This window comes from Syngnathus floridae, chromosome 6, assembly GCF_059516105.1.
Source record: "Syngnathus floridae isolate MCC-2025c chromosome 6, RoL_Sflo_1.0, whole genome shotgun sequence".
In the NCBI taxonomy this organism is placed as follows: domain Eukaryota; kingdom Metazoa; phylum Chordata; class Actinopteri; order Syngnathiformes; family Syngnathidae; genus Syngnathus; species Syngnathus floridae.
Window position 1 is genome coordinate 7,080,653 of NC_142418.1, and position 25,225 is coordinate 7,105,877.

The following is a 25,225-nucleotide window of genomic DNA, read 5'->3' on the forward strand; positions in this document are numbered from 1 at the left end:
ATGGAGACGTCACAAGTTCCTCCTCAGTAAACCATCATTCTTTGCAGAGTTCCCCAACGTTGGTTAAAAAACTTCTGGATAATAATTATAATATTCTAATATTTTAATGCATACTGTTATCACAGTATAGCTTAGCATAAAAAAGACATCACTCGGCCACAAATATAAAATAATCACACAAAAAAACAGTAAATATGCGATTAACCAACTGTGCTTTGTTGTATTTGTAGTTTCCTTTCTGTTTCGTAACCTTGATACAACTTTACCGTCATATACCGAGGACCCTTGTTGTGTATAGTCAGTCATAAATGTATCAATCCACTGATCCATCATCACTCATCCAGGCCGCTATAGGACTTGAAGCTTGGCCTTGAAAGTCCTCCGCCTTGTTGCCTAACTTGGTCTCACATAATTCACATCATAAAGCTCTGGGCACATCGGCCCACTCGCATGAGACTTTCTGGGTCAGGAAGTTTGAATAGATGGCCGTGGAATGAGATGCCATAGGCGCACACAAAGCACAATGGAGTTCTAATAATCATCAGTCTGAATAAATAGACGACACACATCGCTCCTCTTTTAGCCGGCAGTTTTTGTCGTCTGCCCTCTTGTGTTCTCCGTTTGTCGCCCGCAGCCCCCCTTGTAGCCCAGGTCCAAATATAGTGGATCATAGATTTTCCAGCCATTGTGTTGCCTCTGCTGCACTGCACCCAATGTTGTTCTCGTTCTTCTTCTGTGCTGGTGCAGCAAAAATAGGCTGCGTTCACCCTATGAAAGTATTGTCCGATTAATCACGCAACCTCTCGTCCACATTTAACACATTTATATGCCATTCATTTCTTATGGATACTGGCAATTTCCACTCTAATAATTAGCAGTAGACTCAAAACACCAGTTTCTGACCAAAACATGGAGAAAAGAAAAATATTATTTTGTGAAAATAATCATTTATTCAGCTGTCAGGGCTTTTAGCACAGTGGTCCTCACACTCTCGTGAGTTTCAAGCCCATAGGATGCTGCAGGATCATCACTGTTACATATACAACCCAAAAATAACAGCAATATTGACCCACTGCGTGTCTCACACTGAAGATCTGTGACATTGTTTTACATTAATTACATTAATTTAAAAAACTATTTATTCATCACTTTATTTATCTAGTTAACATTTTTGTTGTTGTATGGGATGTTACTCTGTGTGTTCAGTTAAAGGTTTATAATTACTTCAAATTAAGTGTTGTATACATCTCTTGTGTGTGTGGGGTGGGGTGTATGTGTGTGTGAATGTGGGAAAACACCCGACCAATCCTGAATCAGCATTCTCCTTTCTGTTGATTGTGATGACAACATGCATTCTCCTCATCCCTACTGCCTGCGTTCTAACGCATTCAAACAACTGTTGTCATATTTAATGGGAGGACAATAGTTGTATTTTTTTATTATTAGTCCAGGTAGTTAGTTAGTTAGTTAGTTAGTTAGTTAGTTAGTTAGTTAGTTAGTTAGTTAGTTAGTTAGTTAGTTAGTTAGTTAGTTAACGAATGTTATAAAATATATTACATTAGAACTTTTAGAATGCAGTAATGGCATAATTATCATAATTTGTACCTAAAAAGAAATAAACCAAGCTAGAGAAGCGTGGATTGGAGACCAGTGCAAAGATATTGAAGACAGCCTACTCAAAAACAACAGTAAAAAGGCTTTCCAGACAATCAAGGACCTCACCTCCACAAAGCAATCAAGGACCACAATAATACAAGACTCCAAAGGGAACTGCTTAACCGAAGAAGCACAAGTGAGAAAGAGATGGACAGAATACTGCTCCGAACTATACACACATAAAATAAAAGGCAACCCTAAAGTCCTTACTGCCCCTGCAGCAACAAACAATCACAAGGACCCTATACTGCGAGAAGAAATAGTTACAGCAGTACAGTCACTAAAACCAGGAAAATCACCAGGCGTGGATAACATCACAGCGGAACTGATCAAGGCGGGGGGTGACCCGATCATAGATGCACTTTTACTTATCTGCAATAAAATCTGGACAACAGGCGAGTGGCCAACATCATGGACACAATCACTTATTATCACCCTTCTCAAAAAAGGCAACGTCCAGCTCTGCCAAAACTACCGCACTATCAGCCTCATCAGCCATCCCAGTAAGGTAATGCTAAAAGTTATATTAAGAAGACTAATGCCCCAAGCCGAAAAGATAATAGCAGAAGAACAGGCTGGATTCAGACCAGGTCGCAGCACCACAGAACAAATATTCAATCTTCGGATGCTGTGCGAAAAGTACCAGCAACACCAACAGGATCTTTACCACGTATTCATCGACTTTAAGAAGGCATTCGACCGCGTGTGGCATGAAGCGCTTTGGGCAACCATGAAACTCTATAACATCAATGAGAATATAATTACAGTCATTGAGAACTTATACAAGACAACCACAAGCGCGGTATACCTACAAAATAACATAGGAGAGTGGTTTAGGACAACAATAGGAGTGCGTCAAGGTTGCTTGCTATCCCCCATGCTCTTCAACATCTTCCTTGAAAGAATAATGACAGAGGCCCTTGAACAACATGAAGGCTCAGTGAGCATTGGAGGCAGAAAGATCACCAATCTCCGCTTTGCAGATGATATTGACGGCGACGAACAAGAACTAGTCGACCTGATCCACCGATTAGAAGAGACAGCCACAGACTATGGCATGGAGATAAGTGTAGAAAAAACAAAACTAATGACCAACAACCCCAACGGATTCGCCGGAGACATCAAGATTAACAACCAGACCCTAGAGGTAGTCAACAACTTTAAATACCTAGGTGCTGTGGTCTCAGATGAAGGATCTAAACCTGAAATACTTGCCAGGATTGCCCAAACAACAAATGCAATGACCAAGCTGAAGACCATCTGGAACAACAAAAATATCTCTACCAGCTCGAAGATCAGACTAATGCGCTCCCTAGTAATCTCAATCTTTCTATATGCTTGTGAATCCTGGACCCTAACAGCAGACACTGAAAAGCGAATCAAGGCACTGGAAATGCGATGCTACAGAAGACTCTTTGGAATATCTTACAAAGACCACATCACAAACGAAGAGGTAAAATCATGTGTAAAGAGTGCAATCGGACCATACGTCGACCTACTAACGACAGTCAAAAGGCGGAAACTGGAATGGTACGGCCATGTCACAAGATTAACAGGACTTGCCAAGGCGATCCTGCAAGGCACAGTGAACGGAGGCAGAAAGAGAGGGAGGCAGAAAAAGAGATGGGAGGACAACATAAAGGATTGGACAGGCCTAAAAACATACGAGCCTTTGAGAACAGCGGAGAACAGAGAGGAATGGAGAAAACTGACTGTCAAATCTTCAGTGGTGCCCCAACGGACAAAGGTCTAAGGGATTGGAAGTGGAAGTGGAAGTACCTAATTAAATGATTATATTCAAAATACACATATCAGCTCCACCCTTCAGTGTAATGCTTCAATTGCATAGCCTCATCCAACTGAATGTTGCACACCTTATATTCACCGCATTCATATTTCATCCATTGAGGTCTCTTTGGCCAAATGAGCCTGGATGCAATTGGAAGGACACAACAAAGCTGTCCTACCATTGTGGCCGCTCGGGTGGGTGGAATTAGTTGAGAGTGAAGCGGAATGTGTGCTTTTGGAGGGGGGCACATACAGTAAGCTGGGTGTGTGTGTTTGTGTGTTGGCAGCGCTGGGTGGCAAAGAGGCTCTGTGCTTTGTTGTGGCCTTTAATCAAGCCAACACTGCTAGCTAAAAGGAGACTACCTCCTGGCTTGCCAGAAATACAGCAAAAATAATATTCCTATCTATCCTGTACATATACATAATACATAGCACCTTTTGAAAAGTATTAACCGGGAGGCATCGTGATGCTGCATTCGGAGAGGTCTGCAAGGAGCAACGCCACTGAGGTTAGACTTACTTATGCAATCGTGCACTGTGCTGCTAAACTTATTGTTCTGCTTTTTTCTCCCTTTTGGTTTGGCTGCACTATGCTTTCTTATATTTTCATGAATGAAAAATAGGCATATTGGTCTCTAGTTATACGGCCCTTTTAAAAAGCCACCATCACCACTCAAACTTTCCCCCAGCGGTATTGGCCATTTTTTGTTGTTTTTATTTTTTTGTTTTGTTTTGTTGAGTCATCAATGCAGGCAAAGTGTCCACTCAACCTTCTCATTGGTGGTATGTTGTCAGTCAGTGAGCCAGACAAGTTTTCCTCTTGTAGAGATGAAGTGTGCCTTTAAGGGTCGTGGCTAGTCAGATTGAGCACTTAGTTCCAGTGTGTCTACTCCTTGTGCGGTTGTCATATTGTATGTGTATATCATTCAGTATACATCAGTAACTACGGCTCGCTTGCCCAATTGTGTGAGACGAGAGAACGAGAAAGAAAAACACACACAGCGAAAGTAAAAGTGCACATTTTGAAGCGACCCTTTATAATGGGCAGCCTAAGGCACATCTGCTCATCTTGAAATGCCACACCTGTTAGGTGAATGGTTTATTTTGAGGAAGGAGACGCACTTGCTTTGTACAGATTTGTGAGTAATATTGGAGAGAAATAAGCCTTTTGTGTATACATTCAAAATCATTGATGTTTAAGTATAAACAAGTGTTGAATTCATATTTTCATTCAGTATATTGAGTCCAAACCAGACACATATGATATTGCTTGAAATGTAACACTTATGGCTAATGATGGATGCGGTTGCTATAGTAACACCACTCTTTTTTTTTTTTTTTACGCTGGGGGGATGTTTTCTTTCTGTGCTCATGAATATTACATCCAGTGTGTTCATCTTAAGTGCAATGAATTATGAATCTGCGTGTGCCCGCGCGAGTATTTCTGTCTGTGTGCGTACTCAATGTATGTGAATGAGCTGTTGCTTCCTGTGGTTGTCTATGAAATGTTATTCAAAGCTTTTAGTCATTACAAAAAATAAAAAAGAAAAGAAAAAATAACCCTCCCTCCAAAAATTATTTCTTTGGCTGCACAATGAGTAAAAGGATAAAGATTTTTCCTCACAAAGTAAATCCTATTCATCGGGACAAAGTCCCTAAGCTGTCATAGAGTCTAGTTGGTCTCTTCTGTACCAGGGAGCTTTACAATACAATCCTGTTAGATGAGGATTGTGGCGATTATAGAAATTCACTATCTAAGGCCAGCTACATACAACATAGAGAGAGAAAGTGAGAGTGCAAGTGTCATGGAACAGATCCAGTTCAGTGTGCGTGTGTGTGTGTGTCTGTGTTTAATGAGAGTTCTAATCACACAGTTAACTGTGTAATTAATGGGATCCTTATTGGGCAGCGTACTGATTGCAATTTAGGCTGCCTCCTTGTTTTGCATTTATTTAGTGAATCATTTTAAGTAACAATGGACAAGTATAGTATAGTACTGTGTGGGTTTTCTCTGCATTAGCAAGCCTTGTTGCTAGATGAGCATGTGCTCACACCATGCAGAGAAATGATGAATAGCAAGGAGGTGGGACAGCCATAGTGCGTACCTGGGTTTGAAGCTGGCGTGGCCATTTTGATGTCTAGTTGGCCTGCATGTCTGTGTGTGAGCATCTGGCTGTGTGTGGTGGCCTACAGCAGCTACAACAGCTTCCTCCAATGTTGTCATTTTGGGTTTGGGATATTCTTGGTACCACGGCAAACATTTAATTTGGATAATTTGTGGCAATATTATTTGCTTCATGATGTCAACTGTATTGGACACCTACAGTCCAGCACACACTCTATGCAATGATTTTGATTGTGTGGATCCCCTCTCAGAACTTTGAGGGCATATTTTTCCCCAAAACTTTTTTGTCAGATGGTTGTTGTGTAATCACAGTTGTGTAATCTTGCTGGCTTGACAGCAGGCCTTTTGTGTATTGGTGGGCTCACACTCAAATCCCGAGCTCTTCTACCCCAAATGTTTAGTCTGTCTCTCTGCGTCTCGAAGCAGCGCGTGCATCTTCCTGCGCTCACATTTTGGCCGAACGCCTTGTACTAGCACACATACATGTTAAGACATTTTTGTCAGGTCCCAGGGTGGCACAAAAAGTTTAAATTTTGCAAAAACATGTTATATCTGGGGCTGATGTACCCTGAAAGTTTTTTCGCCCATGTTGACGGCCATTTTCAATGTTCTCCCATCATTATTTTTCCGACTAACTTTCCTTGTCCAAATTGGGGCGGTAGAGAGGCCAAAATCATACTTAAAATCACTCAGCCTGTTGTGGCAATCGTTCCAACTTGGTCAAATGGCATGCAAGCATTTGTTTACTAGTGGTGCCGTCAAGAGTTTTTGCCACCCTGATGTACTGAGCTGTATCTGTGACATCATGGTGAAAAGGTCTATACGAGCATCCTCGCCAATGACTACTCATCCGTGCTGGCAAGCTGCGAGGCACCAGAGGCGAAGCGGCCGTCCTGATAATGAGTGTCAATATAGGCCAGTGCGAGTGTTTGACACACTTAGCGTATGTACAGCACACGTGTGACGCATGAATGCACAGGCCTGTATTTAACTGCAAACTGAGTAGGAAAAAAAATAAATTAATAAATGGCTGCAAGGGAAGCCGATAAGCTGCACTGGTAGTTGCGTCCGAACAACCAGCATCATGAAGTGCTTTAATGGGATCTCTTTCTAGGTTAGGTGAGCTCTCGACGTTTTCAACTGAAGTGAACTGAAGTTTTTTTTTTTAGTTTTTTTTTTTATGATCTGCATTTACACAATGCAAAGCACCGTAGATGTGTTTTGATTGATTGATAGAACTCATTCATCCCACAGCGGGGAAATTCACTTGTCACAGCAGCGCATATGAGTGCAAGAATAATACGAGTGCAACAATAAAACAAGTGCCAAATTTTCAAAAAAGGGTAAATAACAGACAAGTAAAATGTTAAGTAAAATAATCGGTAATAGCACTTTTATATTCCTTTAAACAACAGATGCTTGAGCACACATGTAGACAGTTACAAACAATACTCAAAGGTATATATTCTTTATCCTCTGCAAAAAGTTTTAAAGGGCATTGAATCCGTGAAACTAAAAACAAGAACTTATGTCTTCAATCAGTTCGTCAAAGGCTAATAGTGTTAACATATAATAAGTAGGATTTTATGAGTAAAAAGTATAAAATAAATAACGCAGCACTCAAATTGGCATGCCTCTGAATTTTTTGTGTTGTTGTTTTATTCATATGCTTATTATACCAATTAAAACCCCTCAATTAAAACTCACAATTAGGTCTCAAACCATGCACTCTCAACTCTCAATTGGGTCTTCTCAAGCAAACATCCCCCATAAAAATAGTACATATGTAGACCTCAGGGTTTCTTATTTGTCTTCATAGGATATTTTTTGTGAGATATTTGAGCCAACCCATTTGCAACCATCTGTGCAAAATTGTGTCGCAGGGACCAAAATAAACTATCAAAGCCAGCCCTAATCAAAAGGTGCAATTGAAAGGTAGTTTTGGGAAGACGGTGGCTACATTTTAAAGGGGTGCTATTATGTAAGATGGACTGTAGTAGTGTATATACAAATAGTTGTGTCTCGGGGTAGACCTGCCACCTCAAGCAAGGAAATGTGCAAGCTGCCAGTTTTCCAAAATGCATCTGTGAGCAAACCTTTTCAAATTGATTTGGAATGTAAACAATCCCACTCGGCCCACATCATGGAAGACCGGCCAGGTGAAGAGTCACTATTTTCGAGCGTCAAAGCTAAGCAGTGCTACAATGTTAAACCCTTAAAAAGGCTGGGTTAGTATTGAACATAGTTTAACCCTTTTCCTTTGTATTTTATTTTATTAAATAGTTTTCTTCCATATACATATATTTTATTTTATTTTATTTTATTTTATTACTTGGCTCCATCATGCATATGTTTTATGCATATTCATATTTTTCGCAGCCTTCAAAGGTTGAAATTGTAATAAAATGCAAACTGCTGCATGACATTTTTGTTGTTGTTAAAGAAAATGCCGTATTCCACAACTTTTATCAAGAATAAGTTCCTGATTTGAAAATAATATGACGATGTGCATCATCTAGTGGCAATTTATTTATTATTGTTGACCACCTACAAAGATCACACTGAATAAATGAGTACAGCAAAGTACAGTGATGCATTAGTTGTGTTCACATGGCCCGCATTGAGACTGATGATGTCTATATCATAATGCCGCTCCAGTGCCTCATAAGTCTCTGTCCTTGCTTTGCTCACTTGCGGTGTTTGTAAGTGATGTGCAGGTGCAGCTGTAATTCACTGGTGATGTTTGCTAATGCTTTGTTTTGGCCGCTTCTTGAATGCATATGCCACGTATATTGCCCCTCATAATGTGGCGTTTAAAAAAAAATGCTGACTCGGCATACCTCCCGTCTTTAAGCCTGCAGACATTATATACTAGTTGTCAGTCGGCTCAGTCGCCACTCCTCTGGTTTGAATGAGATGAGGCCCTGTATACTGAAAATAACTAAATAGTCTTCTTAAGTTTACCCATTATAGAGAAGAGTGTGGTTAACTATCTGAATCCATCACATTAAGTATATAAAATGAAAATTGTGAAAAATCGAGCAGTTGTCTCCGCTGTCTAATGTGCGAAAACTATGCCTTACTTAACTGTAAAATGTCAAATACTATTACTGCAACCTGGAAACATGGATACTACTTTTGTCCAGCATCTTTCTAAATGATTTTTTACTATATGACCCAGTGTGATACCTCAAAGCTTCAGGTCACATACTAGAAAAGGGAGACTAGTTGGTTGTCAGGCTGTCCACAACCCACAAAAGTCATAGCTCAAAACCTTTTGTAAACCTGCGGACCTCCTTGCACTGTATTCACAAAGACCGCCATAGTTGCGATTCCTCCACTTGCGAGCTCTCTTTATATCCCATTGCCATAACAACTGCATCTGCCAACATCTGATGATCAGCAGGGGGGGGAGGGGGGTTGTAGACAGAAAAAAGCTACAGAGTATTTTCCTCACTCGCTTGGAGATGGTGAGAGTAGCGGGTTGCGGCGTCAGTTTGTGGCGGTGTATCAGCAAGCAGTTCCGGGGGTCATGTAATGGGGAACCTGAGCGGGGTACAGGCATGTAGAGGCAGGCAGGTGGGACTCGAAGTGAAGACAAATGCAGCTTGGAATTGAGGCGAGGAAGAGCATACAATACAGTGTATGATGCTGCACAAGGTGAGCGCCTTATCGATTGTTACTCATTGTAAGTGTGAATATGTGTTGCAATGTTACATCATGGCTGCAAGCTTCTTGACTACATTAGTTGTGAAAGTTCATTTACCGGTAAATATAAAATAGTATTTGTTCAGTAGCAGAAGCACGACAGCGTAGCAGTCTGATTTTTGAGTAGTGGTTATCAAGTCTGCCTCACAGTCAGGAGATCTGAGTTCAAATCTCTATTGGAAGCTTCATTTCCAGCTGCTTTATCTTCTTACCTCATTCCAAAACCGTGTTCATACTACATTAGCCCCATTTGGAAAGCTTCCTTTGTGAGTTTGCATTTATAATGAATGTCAAACAGAGTGGGGTTGCTTGTATTTGTTGATGAGCTCTCCATGCTTGCTGATTAAAATGCCTTTTGCAGCATCCATCCATCCATCCATCCATCCATCCATCCATCCATCCATCCATCCATCCATCCATCCATCCATCCATCCATCCATCCATCCATCCATCCATCCCTCCCTCCCTCCCTCCCTCCCTCCCTCCATCCATCCATCCATCCATCCATCCATCCATCCATCCATCCATCCCTCCCTCCCTCCCTCCCTCCCTCCATCCATCCATCCATCCATCCATCCATCCATCCATCCATCCATCCATCCATCCATCCATCCATCCATCCATCCATCCATCCATCCATCCATCCAATAATTTATTTTCTTGTAAGGTCTGTGAATCGGCCATGTTGCGTTGCATCATGGACGTATTGGTCATTTCCCAGGGGGTTCATCTGTCCCTATTTCTGTGGACTTTATATTTTGTTAGCCGAGTGCTGCACTTGTGTTAACTACTTGACTTTGTTTAATGTTCAGTGAGCCATTTTATTAGTTACCTACGGTATTTCACATTGTTTTATGTTTTTTCAACTATAGCTAAAAGAGTGATCAAATTCCTTTTAATTTTGTCATGTGAAAATCTTTCATAATACAACTTTTGTTTTTAATATTAATGGTCAATAATATTAGTCAATCTCGAGTCTTTCGTGAGCCTATGCTACTATGCATGTTTCTGAAATGTGAGAGAAAGCTGGAATAAAACCCCGACGACTAACATACAGTGCTGCCCATTTTCAACATAAGAAGAGTAAATATAACTTTATTGCCATGTCAACTCTCCAGACCTTTTTTTCCCTTGCAGTTGTCTTTGTCTGAAGTTTATCTACAGCCGCATGCTCCATTTGTTTGATGTGATGACAGAAGAGACATAAACTCTTCACGCGCCGCCAAAGAGCAGTGCGGTGAATTAAGCTCTCATCTCGCCACTGCATTATTAAACGGCGTCAGCCACATCAGTCTGCCGTGGGCCAATCACAGCTGTCTCTTCCTTCTCTGCCTCCACAACCCCTTCTCCCTCCTTGTTCCCTTGTCTCCCTCCATTAGGCCAACCTGAAGAAGTTCATGGAGTATGTGCAGCAGAGGAGCATTGAAAAGGTGTCCCGGTTTCTGGAAAAAGGCTTGGACCCCAATTTCCACGATCCCGACACAGGAGGTGAGGTAGTTGGAAGGATAAAGTCAATAATGTGCACTTCGTTTGTGTCATTTTCTTGAATTTTCTACACATCTGCCCCTTCACTCCATTGATGTATTTTTAACAACAAATTGGATTAGGAATCAGATGGTTTTTGAGAAATTGTAAAAAGCACTGGGTGCCCTTGCTCTAAAAACAAAACTCCATTCACTTCAATCAAAATGAAGCCAATTAATAAAATGTTCCTACATTTATGACTATCACATGTCACAATATGACAGAATTTGCAGGTTTTTAAGAGCATCTTAATAAAAAAAAGAAACGGTCAAAAATTTCAATCATTCAGTTTAGCAAATGACGCCACGAGTAATGATGACTAGATCTTTTTCCTAATCTTCTCATATTTATTCCGAATGTTTGTCCATCCCTAATAGAAATTTGCATGCTCGGTGACCTGCAAGTCTCCCAGCGGGAACGGGAGAAAAGTTTCTGTTGACGCCAACAGGAAGTCGTTAATCTTGCAGCTATTAATCTGTCTCACACGGGCAGTTTTGCGTTATTGTGGCTCCTTGTTTCTTCGACGACCACAGTACAGTTCAGTTGTGTTTTTTCTTTGAGGTCAATGCATTTGCATTTAATCTTTCAAGACGTGTTTTGTTTTATAACATTTATCTAGGTACATTTGTCAGTTAACATTTACATTTTAAATGAATTATACTTATTATTATCATTATCATATCCTGCATTTAAGATCAGTGTTCTAACTATACTTAATGTTAATATATACTATTCTATTGGGAGTCAAACCTTGATCTTGTTTTTGGTGACTACTGAGGTCTCCTGTACAATTCCAGTTCAACGCTTGAGAACTACCGGCCTTTACTATAAAGGCCATAAAGTGTTTTCTAGTAAGCCAAAAAATAGGTCATTTTTTTTAAATGTGTCTACTGAGGAATGAAGTGACATAGATGTTGTTATTTTTAAGTGCGTCCTTGTGCTTGCATGGTGTAGAATGTCCTCTGACGCTGGCGGTGCAGCTGGAGGGATGCGCAGAACTCATCAAGGTGCTGAAGAGCGGCGGCGCTCACCTGGACTTCAGAACAAAGGACGGTATCACTTCCCTGCACAAGGCAGTGCGCAGCAAGAACCACACTGCGCTCATTGTGAGTGTTTTTGCGCGTATATTTGTCTGTCCCAGATTTTAAAGCTGAATGTCAGGAAAACAGTAAATAATGAACACACACTGCTGTTGGCCACAGCTCAGTCTAGGCACTCACACACAGATTGGGTAACATTACACACTGTCTACATGTATTGCTTAACCATTTTTGTTCCATTGCTTAAATGATTCTAAAATCGCAAATGCTGCTAATACATCGCCCATCAGTGGCACTTCCCATTATAATTTTGTATTAATCGTCAGTTTTTAAGGCAACATTGTTTGGTTGTTTTAAATACTAAATGTATAATATTCTGTTATACTATGTTTAGTTTGACAGTAAACTTAGGCTTGAACAAGCATTAAACAGCTCAAAACCTCTTTTTGCCAAAGTGCGGCTGATTACATCGCCCATATCTCAAGCTCGGAAGACAAAGCAAAAAAAAAAAAAAATCGTCCTAATCATGGCGCTTTCCTTGAAAAGTGTGTTTTAATCAACTGAAATGTGTTTGACTCAGTTTTTATTTTTATCTGGAAGGGGTAAAACTATCCATTTAAAAAGTATCCCCCGCTTTGAACTGTCACTCTATTGGCAGCAGAAATGGTGACTCATCTCTTTCATTCATTTCTCCACAACAATATACTCGCTGGGCCAATTTGGCAGATCAGAGGTTTGTGAGCAGGCAATCTCCTCTGCTGGAGTATACTTGAGCAATTTTGCTCAGCGCGTCATCTTTGAATGATGTGACATTTACTGAAGGCTCTCTCTCTTACGGCTTCCGTCTATGCTGACTCAGATCACACATATAACTCATGTTATTGATTTCCACAAATGTTGCTCCTACTACAATAGGTTATCTAATCTGTGTTTGTTATTTTGTGCACAACATATGGACAAGCTTTTGTCCCAGGGGTTTCCATTGTTTCGTTTTACATCACGAATGACCGATTTCCAAAGTAATTTAACAATCGCATGAAAATAAATAATAGAAATCAATAGAGCCAAAACTAAATGTGGCCTTCCAAAATTTCCCCAACCTGATTACACCTGAATTATGTCAGCTGAATGATTTTATAAGTCGATGATCACCAAATTGGTGACAAAAAAGCTGTTATTGTACCTTTAGGGGGTAAAGATTTTTCTTTTCCTGCCAGTGAATATAGAACTGAATGAACTTCACCATTAAATAGCAACAGGCTACTTTGTTGGATGTGATAGGTTATACGGAAAAAGAAGTAAATGTGAAAAATATTGGTTGAACTCAAAATTTCATATCCTTCAACATAATTTTAAGATGAAAAATTCAACTTTCACACATTTGACACATTTATTTCACAACATAGAAACACAAATTTACAAAAGGCCTACTGCTTTCCCAACCATTTTTTTTTTTTCTTTACGCTTCAGACGCTGTTAGACTTGGGCGCATCTCCTGACTACAAGGACAGTCGGGGGCTAACTCCCCTCTACCACAGCTCTATGGTGGGGGGAGATCCTTACTGCTGTGAGCTGCTGCTTCACGACCATGCGCAGGTCGGCTGCGTGGACGAGAACGGCTGGCAGGAGATTCACCAGGTGACATATCGTGCCAGTGAAGAAAGGGACAATACATCTTCTCCACTCATGTAAACATTTTGGAAATGCCAGAAACAAAAATCATTGTGACTTATCATTTATTCAGTAATTTCGGAGCTTCTGGGTCATTTCAGTCCAACAATTAGTGCTGGACCCTCCCAGAGCAGTTTTTGCCTCAACTTTTGAACGCAATGTTAGACAGGATGGGCATGGATATTTAAATCCCACACGCTGTGGCTTTTATTTGGTTGCTCTTCTGTAACTAAAGATTGTTCCAATTCCATCACTTCAAAGTTGATTTTGCGCTAGCAGTGTTTTCTTAAAATTTCCATAATGAAAACCTTCAAAGTTATCTAAAGCGTAAAATATGTTGGTCTCTACCACTTTTGCACCTAATGCCAATTGTGCTAAAATCTGTACTTACCACCCATTATTTGGGATCTTAGTGAATCAGGTCAAATTTGCCTTATTTGTAACTTTGCCACTTTGATTTCATCCTGTACCTGCAGTCCTGCCGCTATGGCCATGTGCAGCATCTGGAACATCTTCTGTTTTACGGAGCGGACATGAGCGCCCAAAACGCTTCCGGGAACACGGCCCTGCATGTGTGTGCACTCTACAACCAGGTATCGCTTTTTATCATTTACAACACTCCGCTACTATCTTGCAGTTTATCAACCGTGCCTCCGCGATATTGGTTCCTTTTTGTGTTTTTTGTTGTTGTAAATAGTATGTTTTAAGGGTTTTTATAGTAACTTATGCTTCTTTACTTGAATATACTCACAAGTGGAAAGTAGAACCACAGTGTATGCACATTTCATTCATTTATTGAATATCAGGAGAACCGTGAAACACAAGCACACTCATAATTCACACGGATGAAGGAATTTTCGATACATGCGGTATCGTTACACTTGAATCAAAAGTCGATGTCATGATAAATGCTGCCATTTTCTGACATGTTACAGCATGACTACACAAAACATTAATATCTAATAGTATGTGAAAAGATAGCCTTCCATATTGATAAAACAGTATCAAATCTCAATATGGTATATCTGTCACACCATCATCACATCGTCAGTGCCTGTCAGGATACATTACATTACATTGCATCAGATTGAAACATCGATATCACAATGTAATATTTCTCACTCCGTCACCATACAGCATTGACCCATCAGCATCAAGTACCAGAGTTTCTGTCTTCTGTAATACGATCCGTACATCAGCATTCAAATTCTTCATTCTGATACAGCAGCATCAAAGATTGATACTCTGCCGGCTTGTGATGTATCCTATCATAGTATGTCATGATACGATAACCATGCACAAATGAGTGCCAGTTAGTCACCATGTCTTATTTTGGTTGGTTTTGTTTTTTTCATTCAGAGGAAATCATAGAGGGAAATCCAAATCATAGAAAAATGAAATAATGCATGCCCAGGAAGGTAATGAGCCTTTGCGTAATGACTTACCCAAGGACCAGTGAAGTGACAATAAGCATTGATTTTGCTCGCTGACATGTCAGTGAATGCTGTGTCGTGATGTGCTTATGGTACATCATCGACCACCCCCTTCTGTTGTGTTGCGGGTCAAATTGACCCATGTTCATTTTTATAAAAATGGTCTTCTTGTCTTCTTCTTTTCATTCTTGAAAAATAGTATTGATGTACTGTCGTTTCATTTGTATTCTGGTCGTCATCTTCTTGACTTGAGTAAAAAGAAGTTTAGGCTCTTTGTGTGTCCTCCATTAGAGAAAAGTCCCCGTTCTTCTCCCTGTGGAGGCGCAACACAGAGATGAGCAGATTGATCTGTAAAAGTTCAAGTCTGCAATCACGTTGCCGAATAGGCAGGCGCAATCTATCTGAGATCAATACATCCGTAGTCGGACACACAGGAGGATGCCAAACTGTGAAAGATGAGCACTGTCCTACATGTGTAGCAACAGGAGGACTTTTTGATTGGTGGCGATCACAGGGTGACACTGTCTACTCACGTAAACTCGATGGATGTTCAAGATCTTGTCTGGGGAGAGAGGGGGTCTGCTAGTGCCGTCTCTGAGCTCTACAGACAACACAAAAAAAGTCACGCATAGGCACACTCCACTGCAATGGATATGTTTTTGCGACTCCAACAAATCTTTTTGTGAAGGCACAAAAGACACCTGGCAACATTTCCCAGGTTGTGGTTTGTCAAGTTTAAAAGACATTATTTCCACATTACAGGTACTTCAAATGTAGTCAAACGTGTCAGTTCCACATATATGAATATGATCGTTCCACTTACTAGTCACTGTCACCTTGCATAGAAATAAACAGATGGACTAGAAATAATGAAGAAAAAGTCGCATAATGAATTGGCTTCTGCATCATCCGATGTACAAATATGGATGTGACAGCAAGCATCTGTCTTTTAAAACATGACTGGTCAGCAAGTGACTATCACGTCACGCCATGCTGAAGATATCATGGAATACTATTGCAAGTGATTCACTGCAGGAAGACTGATGGTGCAGGCGCTAATTGGCTTCTCCAAGTCTCTTTGTGCTGAGTCTTTGTAAACAAAAAGGAAAAGGTTTTTTTTGAGTTGGCACCATGGTGTCCAAAATATGCATACACACCTAAATGACAACCACAATGTTAAATGTATTTTGTATTATATGGACTTAGAATAATTTTGTAGAGTTAATTTACTTGCGCTTCACCTTTTGCAGAACCCTGTTTTTTGGCATCAATGTGGAGGAGTTAGATTTCCTCTCAGACATACAAAGCATGCTCACGCTGGAGGATGTTTTCGGATCAATCTTACAAGGTCATAGCTCAGTTAGCTGCAGAGTTGCTCTTAATCTGCTACGGGCGATTTTCTTTCAACTTTTCTGAAGGTTTGTATAACTGGTTGGTGTCCACTTATATTTACATCTCTCATTCTTTAACGGAGATCATCTAATATTTGTGTTTCTTAAGCTATATGACAGGATTTTACAACTGGGTTTGAGAAAACATCGTGGAGTATGCAGCATTAGCACTTGAACCCAATCTTTTTTCAAAAAAATGGCTATATATGGAGAAGAAGAATCTTTTCAAATGTGCAGGATATTTAGTTCAGTTTGTTTTCATACTTATTAATTATTTTCTTGGGTTTTGTTTGTTTTTGCTTATTTTTGTCATTGTATATTTAATGTATAATTTTGTTTATTCATATTTTATTATTGAGTATTTGTTTCATAGTTTTCTTATTTTGTTCACAGTTAGTATTTCTGCTTGTGTAATTTGATTTCATTTGTTATTTTTCATTTATTTTTATCTTTGTTTTAGTATTTGTATATTTATATTTCAAGGATTTATGTTTTATTTGTAGTTTTTTTTTGTTTCATGATGTTTATTATTCATATCCATATAGATTTTTTTCTGTTATTTTAGTCAAGTAATTTCCTGGTTTTTTTTAATTAATCAAATTATGTTGGAGATGGACATTTTAACATTTAAGATTTGTATGTTTTATGTCATTTCTCAATTTATTCAGTCATTTCTAAATGTTTGAATGCCCTGTAATGTCACTCAGTGAGCTTGGTGCCTCTGCGCTTGCTTAGAAAAAAACTTGTCCTGTTCATTCTGTGCTCCGAGTTAAATTACATATCGACCTCCCACCACCAACCCTCAACCCCAAAGCCGAACAGCCAGGTCCCTCCCTGCACGTGTGGGCCAGTAGATGTGTCCATCAATCTACTTACTAGTGGATTTTACCTTGCCTTAGGGCTCTGTGTACAGTTACACTAAGTACATGGCAGTGAGTTGGAAAAGAAAGACAGCTTGGCCTTCCGCACACTTGAAGATAATAATAATAATAAAAAAAACATGTTGCCACCCTATTGAAAAATACAAGCCATGCTTTCACAGTTTTTTTTCCTTCTTTTTTTCCTCGTGGCCCTGCAGTAGATTAATGAGCAGTAATTCCTACGTATGAGGCACAATAGCAGTTACTGTGCAGTAATTCTTGGTCTTTCATTCTTATTATTAAGACTGTTTTATGTAATTGTGCAAATTAAAGTAATACATATGTCTCCCTTAAATGACAAAAATAAGGGGTTTGGCAAAGCTTCCAATTGTGCTGGTGAATCCAACGTGTACGCTACATACTGGTGGTTGTTGTCTTTGTTCAAAAAAGTACATTGTGTTAACAAATAAGTCATTTTTTCACCAAATTCCACATACAGCCAGGATGAGGATTTTGCGCTGAACATACCCTTGGGCTTTTCCCTCTTTATACGCTTCCTTTTTGTTTCTGCAAGAGCTCCTGTATTGATCCCTTCTTTTCTTGAGTGTTTCTCTTTCTATCCAGCCAGACGATAGTGCTATTTGTAAAAGGTGACATTTAAAAGTCTGCAGCCATGCGACCTCCAGCACGCCTGTCTAATAGGCAGACCAATTAAAAGTTGAGGGAAATAGCGCCTGTTCACCTGAGTGCATGATTTTGGCTGCTCAAATCACATAAGTGTCTGTGTTGTCATTCAGGACAGCTGTGCTCGGGTTCTGCTCTTTCGGGGGGCCAACAAGGAGATCAAGAACTACAACAGTCAGACTGCCTTTCAGGTATGACACTTCTGCTTAAATGGGATACATGCATACAAGTTTTTTAACATTTTAAAAGTGCTAACATTGGTTGGTATAATTCCAATCAATGTCAGTAAAGGCTCACTTTTTGGGATGTCTCTAATAGACCATCCTGATGCTTTTTCTAAGCAGATTGGTGGAGGAAAAAAAATCCTAAAACACATATTGAGTAAATATAATAAAGTAAATATAGAACACATTTAATTATGGATTGTCACATTTTCTGAGCATGCTGAAGAAAAATCATTCACAGCCCACATCCCAGGATAATCACTCAGGATTATCTTTCAGGCACATCTGACAATTGGGCCTTAGCTGACTGAAGGGACTTTCACATCGCATTAGTCATAGCGAGCAATAAGCATGTCCATACTGCTAATTAATCACATGTGAACCCTGCAATGAATGTTCTCTACTGTTGAACTCAACAATACACTATAATATGTCTGTCGTCACCCTCCAGGTGGCTATTATAGCAGGGAACTTTGATCTGGCTGAAATCATAAAGGTCCACAAAGCATCAGATGTTGGTGAGTAAGTGACTCATATTTTGCCAAAACGTCCTCCAGGTTTTAAGGTTGTGAAGGTTTCAGATGGAAAGATGTCAGGAGGGGAAGTATAAAGAGACGCGGTGTAAAAAGCCAAGGAGATGAAGAACATAAGATTAAAGAGATACAGAAAAGGTTTCAGGCGGGGTACTGGGTCCCCCATCCAACCCGTGCTGAGCTGAGCTGGCAGTTGCTACATGTAGGGAAACTATGCCATCTAGTGTGCATAATCCTATGCCTATACAGTACACACTGTACTGCACAACACAGCAATACCATGCATATATTACACTTTGTGCATTTTCCAATGCAACAAAATGGAAATTTGACTCATCCTGATGAAGGCGTTAACATTAATAGTAAATCATTACAACAGCCCAGCTTAGTTACATTGAACCACGTAGTAACATGTAAATTTCATTTCTTTATGTCCCTTAATGTCTCCCAACGTCTTATACAGCCACCATGGCCCAGGTTGTCCTCCAATTTCCTCTATTGCGTCCTATTTTGTTCGACGGTGTCGCATCATGTCACTTCTTGTCTAATAATGTCCCATAATTTCCTTTATTGTGTCTCATCCTCTCCCACAACATCCCCCATTAAGGCTGTTAAGGTCATATCATGTCTCATTTTGTCATATTCCGTTCCTCTGTGTCCCATTGGCTCCCTACGTGTTACGTTATGTCCAATTGGGCCGCACAATGTCCCTTCTTTTGTCCAATTTTGTCCCAACAGTACAGTATTAGGTCTCATCACATCCGGTTTTATCCTATAGTTGGTGATATTGTCCCATTTCTCCCACAGTGTCTCATAGCCCCCCCACATCCACAGTATCACATGTCCCGTTATAGCCCATATCTCACAATGTCCCCCATTACGTCCCATTCTATTATTTGTTTTAAATGGGGATATTATGGGACACAATTTCTATTGCTTTGAAATGAATGATTAAGTTCAACCTCAAGTTGAGTTTTGTGTCATTTCAGTGCCTTTCCGAGAGACGCCCTCCTACACCAACCGTCGCCGAGTGACGGGCCCCACCCCGTCCCCCCGCTCGCTGCTGCGCTCGGCAAGCGACAACAACCTCAACGGGAACGACGGTGCCCACGCATTCCGGCAGATGCCTCGAGAGTCTCGCGGACGCCAACAGGGTCATTCCCCTGTGCCGTCGCTGCGTAGTCTGCCTGCCTTCGGACAGCAGCAGGGAGGTAGCCTTGGGGAGGTAAGACAGTATACTGTGCTTCTGTTCTATTTTTTTAACTACACAAAAAAAGAAAATGACCCAACAGTCTTATATGAATGATTGGATGCACAGATTGATAATTGTTATTGAAATCAACTGCACGAGGTTTTGCATTGTCAACTTCATGTGATCAACTCCAGAACACAATCAAGGCCCGAGGTCACTTTGACGTCAGTTCTACTTAACAGCAGAGGTCAGCATAATGCTAAACGCAGTCCTTCAGATGAATGAAATGTATTCTTCGTCCACCAACGCAATATTAATCAGGATACTGGGTTTACAATTGTAGATGGGTAGATGCATGGATAGCTGAATGGATGGCTCGATTTTTATAAGCTCAAATTTATTTAATGTGAATATGCACTCCTTTGCTGATGTCCAGAGTCGTCATGGTGACTTCCCCGACAGCAGCCTTCAGAGCACGGGCAGCTCCAGGTCCTCTCATTCCCGCTCGCCTTCCTTGCATCACTCACATGATGACGACAGACCGGTACCCAGACGTTCCCACAGCCACGGCTATCCCCATGGACATCGGGGAAGACTCAGGTCTGTGATGCATACTTTGGCTTTCAGGCTGAGAGCTGTGTGTACATGTAGATGCGACAAACTATTCATCCTTTGAAAACACCTGGCAGGCCATCGCCCTTCCTCCCTGTCAATCAAACGCTAGCGTTTGTTGGGAGTGAGAGCAAAAGGCAGACCGGATTTGGTCGGTCTTATCATGTTAGCCAAATCCTGGCCTAATTGGCCTTCTGCATACGCAGAGTTAAGACCTTCCTCCTTGTGCGCAGTACCCTTTGAAGAATTACAGAGTGAGGTGAATGCATAAAGGTGCATAAAAGCATAAATGCATAAAAGCTGCTGGTTTGTGCCAGCTGCTCTTTATGGGCCACATGCTCACCCTTGAATATTTTCCCTCAATAATACGAGGATCGTTTACTGACCTTCTGTTTATGGCTCAGTTTGTATCGGACGGTTGACCGGTGCGATATGTTTTATTCATATTGTACTAAAACATGCCAGCAAGGTTGGTTATGAGGTGAACACAAAGTTTCTTGGGAACAACAATCATGCATCCAGGGTTAATTGGACTCATTAACCCTCAAAGAAATCCCAACATGTGTACATGTGATTATGAACTACATTGCTATTTTTGATTCATATATACTGCATTATGTCTCAGAGGATAATTGTTTTCTCATTAGCCATCCATTTTCTGTACTGTTGATTGTCACAAGGTTCACTGGTGTGCGGGAGTCTACACTGTCGCCAGACAGTTTTTTCCCCATGAAAATGTTAAAGTTGGGGGTGGGGGTGGGGGGGGCTCAACTCTTGAAGACTCCCGGCACCACTTTCCTTTTAGTGATATAAGTATCTGTACTTCTACTCAAGTACTAAGAGTATTTTTCCCACCTTTGAAAACACGTCAGCTGAGACAAAGCTGTGGTGCATGCTGATAAACTTCTGCATGAATGCCATTTTGTGACATTTTCACATTCAACTTCGGGTCATAGCCACTCGCCCCGGGGCGGCAATATTGACTTGTTATCTGCGTGTTAACCTGTCGAGTGGCCTCGCCAATCCAATCAAGCACATTATCCTCCTCGTGTGATAGGAGTAATTTATTTGTAACTGTTAAGTCAATTCTGATGCGCTTTCGAGGCCAAAATGGCAAAGGAGCCTTTTTGGTCATGCGCGCATCATGCTTGACAGACATTAGCGTCCTCAGCTTTTTTTATTCATCTACTCCAGTATTGTATGAATGGGGAATAAGATTCAAGATTCAAGAGTTTTTATTCACCATGTTTGAGCGTGCCAAACAAGGAATTTGATTTCGGTAAATCACAGCCTCTGTTCAACATTTAGGTGACACACTAACAATGATAATCAAATGTAATCTTGCTCCTCTAAATGTTGTATCATTGGTGTTGATGCTCGCTGGTTCCCATCCCCAATGCTGTTCAGTGCAGAAACCAAGTAATTGTCCTTGGTTACTCCCCTGCAAATACCGTATTTTCTGGACTATAAGGCGCACCGGACTACAAGGCGCACCTTCAATGAATGGCCCATTTTAAAACTTTGTACTTATATAAGGCGCACCGGAGTATAAAGCGCACCATTAATGCATCATGTCAGATTTTTAATCCAAATCAAATCATTCTCCATTTTATCTTTTTTACTTCAACTTCAGACGCAACAAATTACTTTATAATCACAAAATAATGATCCATAGTCTTTTTGATTTATGATTCATAGTCTTCAGCGGGCCACTTATGTTTGATTTCATGACACAATGCTTCGGGCCAGTTTAAATATAGGAATTTGGTCCATATATAAGGCGTACCGGACTATAAGGCACACTGTCGGGTTTTGAGAACATTTTAGGTTTTTAGGTGCGCCTTATAGTCCGGAAAATAGGAAAAGTTGACATATGAATGTTAAAACACCTGTTACCTGCTATGCAGTTACCTCTAAAATTCCACAATGCATTTCACACGCGGATGGCAGTAGGTAGAAAAGAAGCAAGGAATCGTGTCTTTGTGCATCCTCGTGTCCCCTGCCTCTCATTCCCCCTTTTCTTTCTGCTTGGTGTTGTTCCACACTGCCTTTCAAACATTAGCATGCGAGAGTCGTTCCCTTTGGTCGCCCGCTACCATCAGCCCCCATAGTAATTGGAAAGCCGTCAGCAAGCTGTTGTTGCTTGTAGATGGGGATGGAGAGAGAAAGGTTTGTGTGTGGAGGGGGAAGTCATGGATAAGAATAGAGTTGAGGCGGAAGGGAGCAATCAAGTAAATGAAAGTTATAATGTGAGTGATACAATTTGATGGGGCCAACACACTGAGAAAAGGAAGACAGACGTGCTCAAAATACATCAGTGCAATATACTGCATTGTTCTGGATCAATATCAGTGAGAGGGCCGGTCCTCTAAAGAGATTTTTGAATGAAAATAAACGGACATTTTGGAGTTAACACATTTTCCCCATTGAAAATAATGCCTAATAAACGCCTTTATTAACTGTACAAGCAGTGTGTGAAGTAACGTTTTCAACTTTGATACAAGAATATATAATTCATCCTTTGTAAAAAAAAAAAAAATGTTAAAAGCAGCATTGTGGCAGAAGGGAGGAACACATCTTTATTCCATGACTGTTTGCCAACAACTGTGGCCAGAGAGAAGTCATGAAAGATACAAAGAGAGTGTGACATCACAAAGGACAAATACATCACCCTAACTCGTGAGAGGCTTGGTACTGAGGTCCGCCACAGCATCGGTAATTTCGCAGAAAAGCAAAGGCCGGCAGCTCTGCCACTGTTGGAGTGGTCACAGTCAACGTTCAGCGTGGCCAGACAAAGCAGCTCCTTTCATTCATTTTCAAAGCAGCACTCTGAAGTGTACAAAAATGCCACCCAAGCACCCTTGATCATGTTTGAATGAAATCTGAAAAAGAAACAGTCCATTAAAAAGATTATCCATGATAACAGTTTAAGCAAACAGAACGGCAAAAGCACAATTTTGTGCAGCATGACTGCAACCAAAAAAACGGCGCGTTTTTCTTCTGTTCTATTTCATTGAATTCACATGGCTAATATTATAGTTACTTATGATAGTACTCAAGTAATTTACTTTGTTTAATGGGCCACTAAATTGAAATTGAATTTCAGCAATCTTTGTGACTTCATTATTCTTCGTCAAACAGTAACATTTATACAGGGAATTGCTACGTGCATGAGTGTTCATTTGTGTGTGTGTGTGTGTATATACAGATCGGTTCATATATATAGTATATATATATATATATATATATATATATATAGATAGATAGATAGATAGATAGATAGATAGATAGATAGATAGATAGATAGATAGATAGACAGACAGACAGACAGACAGACAGACAGACAGACAGACAGACAGACAGACAGACAGACAGACAGAAGCCGCGAGGTGTGGCATTGTCCCACCCCTGCCTCAATTTGAGCCAACCTTGCTTGTTGTTTTCGGGTGCATTTTAATTCCATTAGCATGGAGAGCTTTACACATTTATGTTGTGTAGAATTAAATGTGTTTGAGCCCAAAAGGCGAAGCGAGAGCAAGAGGAGGAGCAGGATGCCGAGAGCACGTGGCTAGACTTGTGGCGACGGAGGAGGGATGAATGAAAACTAGGTGGAGCTCTGCCACTGCTGTAGTTTGCCAGCTTTCACCTTGCATGTGAAGAGATGCTGAGTGGAGGAATGGAAGCCAGGGAAGGAGGGGAGGAGCAACAGTTCAACCACATGGGCTTGAGCTGTTCAATCCACCCACCCCCCCATCCACCCACCCTTCCTTACCCGGTTGCACAAGCCAATATTTACACATACACACATATATACACGCGAACAAACACTCGAGATCAATTGTGTGCATTGGGAACACCAGTGCAATATGTAGGAGGGGGTTGCGTGTGTAAGGGTGGCATGCTCATAGAGGGGCTTGTGCGAGCGGTCAAAGGGGAGGGAGGGGTGCAACACAACAACAGAAGCAGCGGCAGTAGTAGCAGCAGGATTGACTGAGTGTGTAAAGGAGTGGTGGAAGGAGAGGAGGAAGGGGGGAGGAAGGACGGAAGGCGGAGGGGTTCCCGAAGAGAAAGGGAGCAGAAATCCACACGCCCCCCCCCCTCACCCCCCTCGACAGGAGGGATCCGTCGGTGTCGGGATCCGTAGTCCCACCTGCCAGCGGGGAGACATGCTGGATATGCATCCCTCCTCTCCGCAGGGGGCTTCTGCCAAGTCGGGATGACTAAGAAGGAATTCCAATGGGATCTATCTACCTGACACTCTTGCTTTTGCTTCGGATGTCACTGGATCCTCTCCCGTGGAACGGCTATCGTTTGAACGCAGACCTTTTATGAATCTCTCCCTGTCCTCCGCAAAGATCAGGGGCCGTCGCCCGCCGGCGGCCCCGCGGACCGTCATGTCTGTGACCACGGGCTTCGGCTACCAGCTGCCGGGGATCACCACGGTAACCTATGTGTTTGTTTACAGCCCCGGCTCGGTGCAGCGAGACCCCAGTCCGCCTCATCACACACCGCCGGCGCTAATGAGCGCCCGCGGGCCCAAGCGGAAACTCTACAGCGCCGTCCCGGGTCGCACCTTCATCGTGGTCAAGCCTTACACGCCGCAAGGGGAGGGGGAGATACAACTCAATCGGGGAGAGAGGGTCAAAGGTAAGATTCCCTCAACTGCACTGTTTCTCAACCTTTGTTGACATAAGGAAAAATACTATGGCGGACCGACAAACAAAAATTGCAAGAAAAAATTAATTACAGTCTAGTAGCAGAGTATTTAATTATTCTGCCTGTCA

The 25,225-nt window shown here is 41.2% G+C and overlaps 1 protein-coding gene across 8 annotated transcripts in view; it reads left to right on the top strand.

Moving 5' to 3' along the window:
* The window catches only part of shank3a (SH3 and multiple ankyrin repeat domains 3a), a 126,034-nt gene that overhangs the window by 56,507 nt on the left and 44,302 nt on the right, over positions 1 to 25,225 (top strand). For all 8 annotated transcript variants that reach the window (XR_015859262.1, XM_088379900.1, XM_088379895.1 and 5 more), the window contains 9 exons: positions 10,657 to 10,765; positions 11,756 to 11,907; positions 13,312 to 13,479; positions 13,989 to 14,105; positions 17,994 to 18,071; positions 18,556 to 18,622; positions 19,627 to 19,862; positions 20,266 to 20,429; positions 24,907 to 25,088. Coding sequence is in view for 7 of the 8 variants with exons in the window: in XM_088379900.1 (XP_088236026.1) it covers positions 10,657 to 10,765; positions 11,756 to 11,907; positions 13,312 to 13,479; positions 13,989 to 14,105; positions 17,994 to 18,071; positions 18,556 to 18,622; positions 19,627 to 19,862; positions 20,266 to 20,429; positions 24,907 to 25,088 (1,273 nt within the window). In the remaining variant the exon portion in view is untranslated. The remainder of the gene's footprint in view (positions 1 to 10,656; positions 10,766 to 11,755; positions 11,908 to 13,311; positions 13,480 to 13,988; positions 14,106 to 17,993; positions 18,072 to 18,555; positions 18,623 to 19,626; positions 19,863 to 20,265; positions 20,430 to 24,906; positions 25,089 to 25,225) is intronic.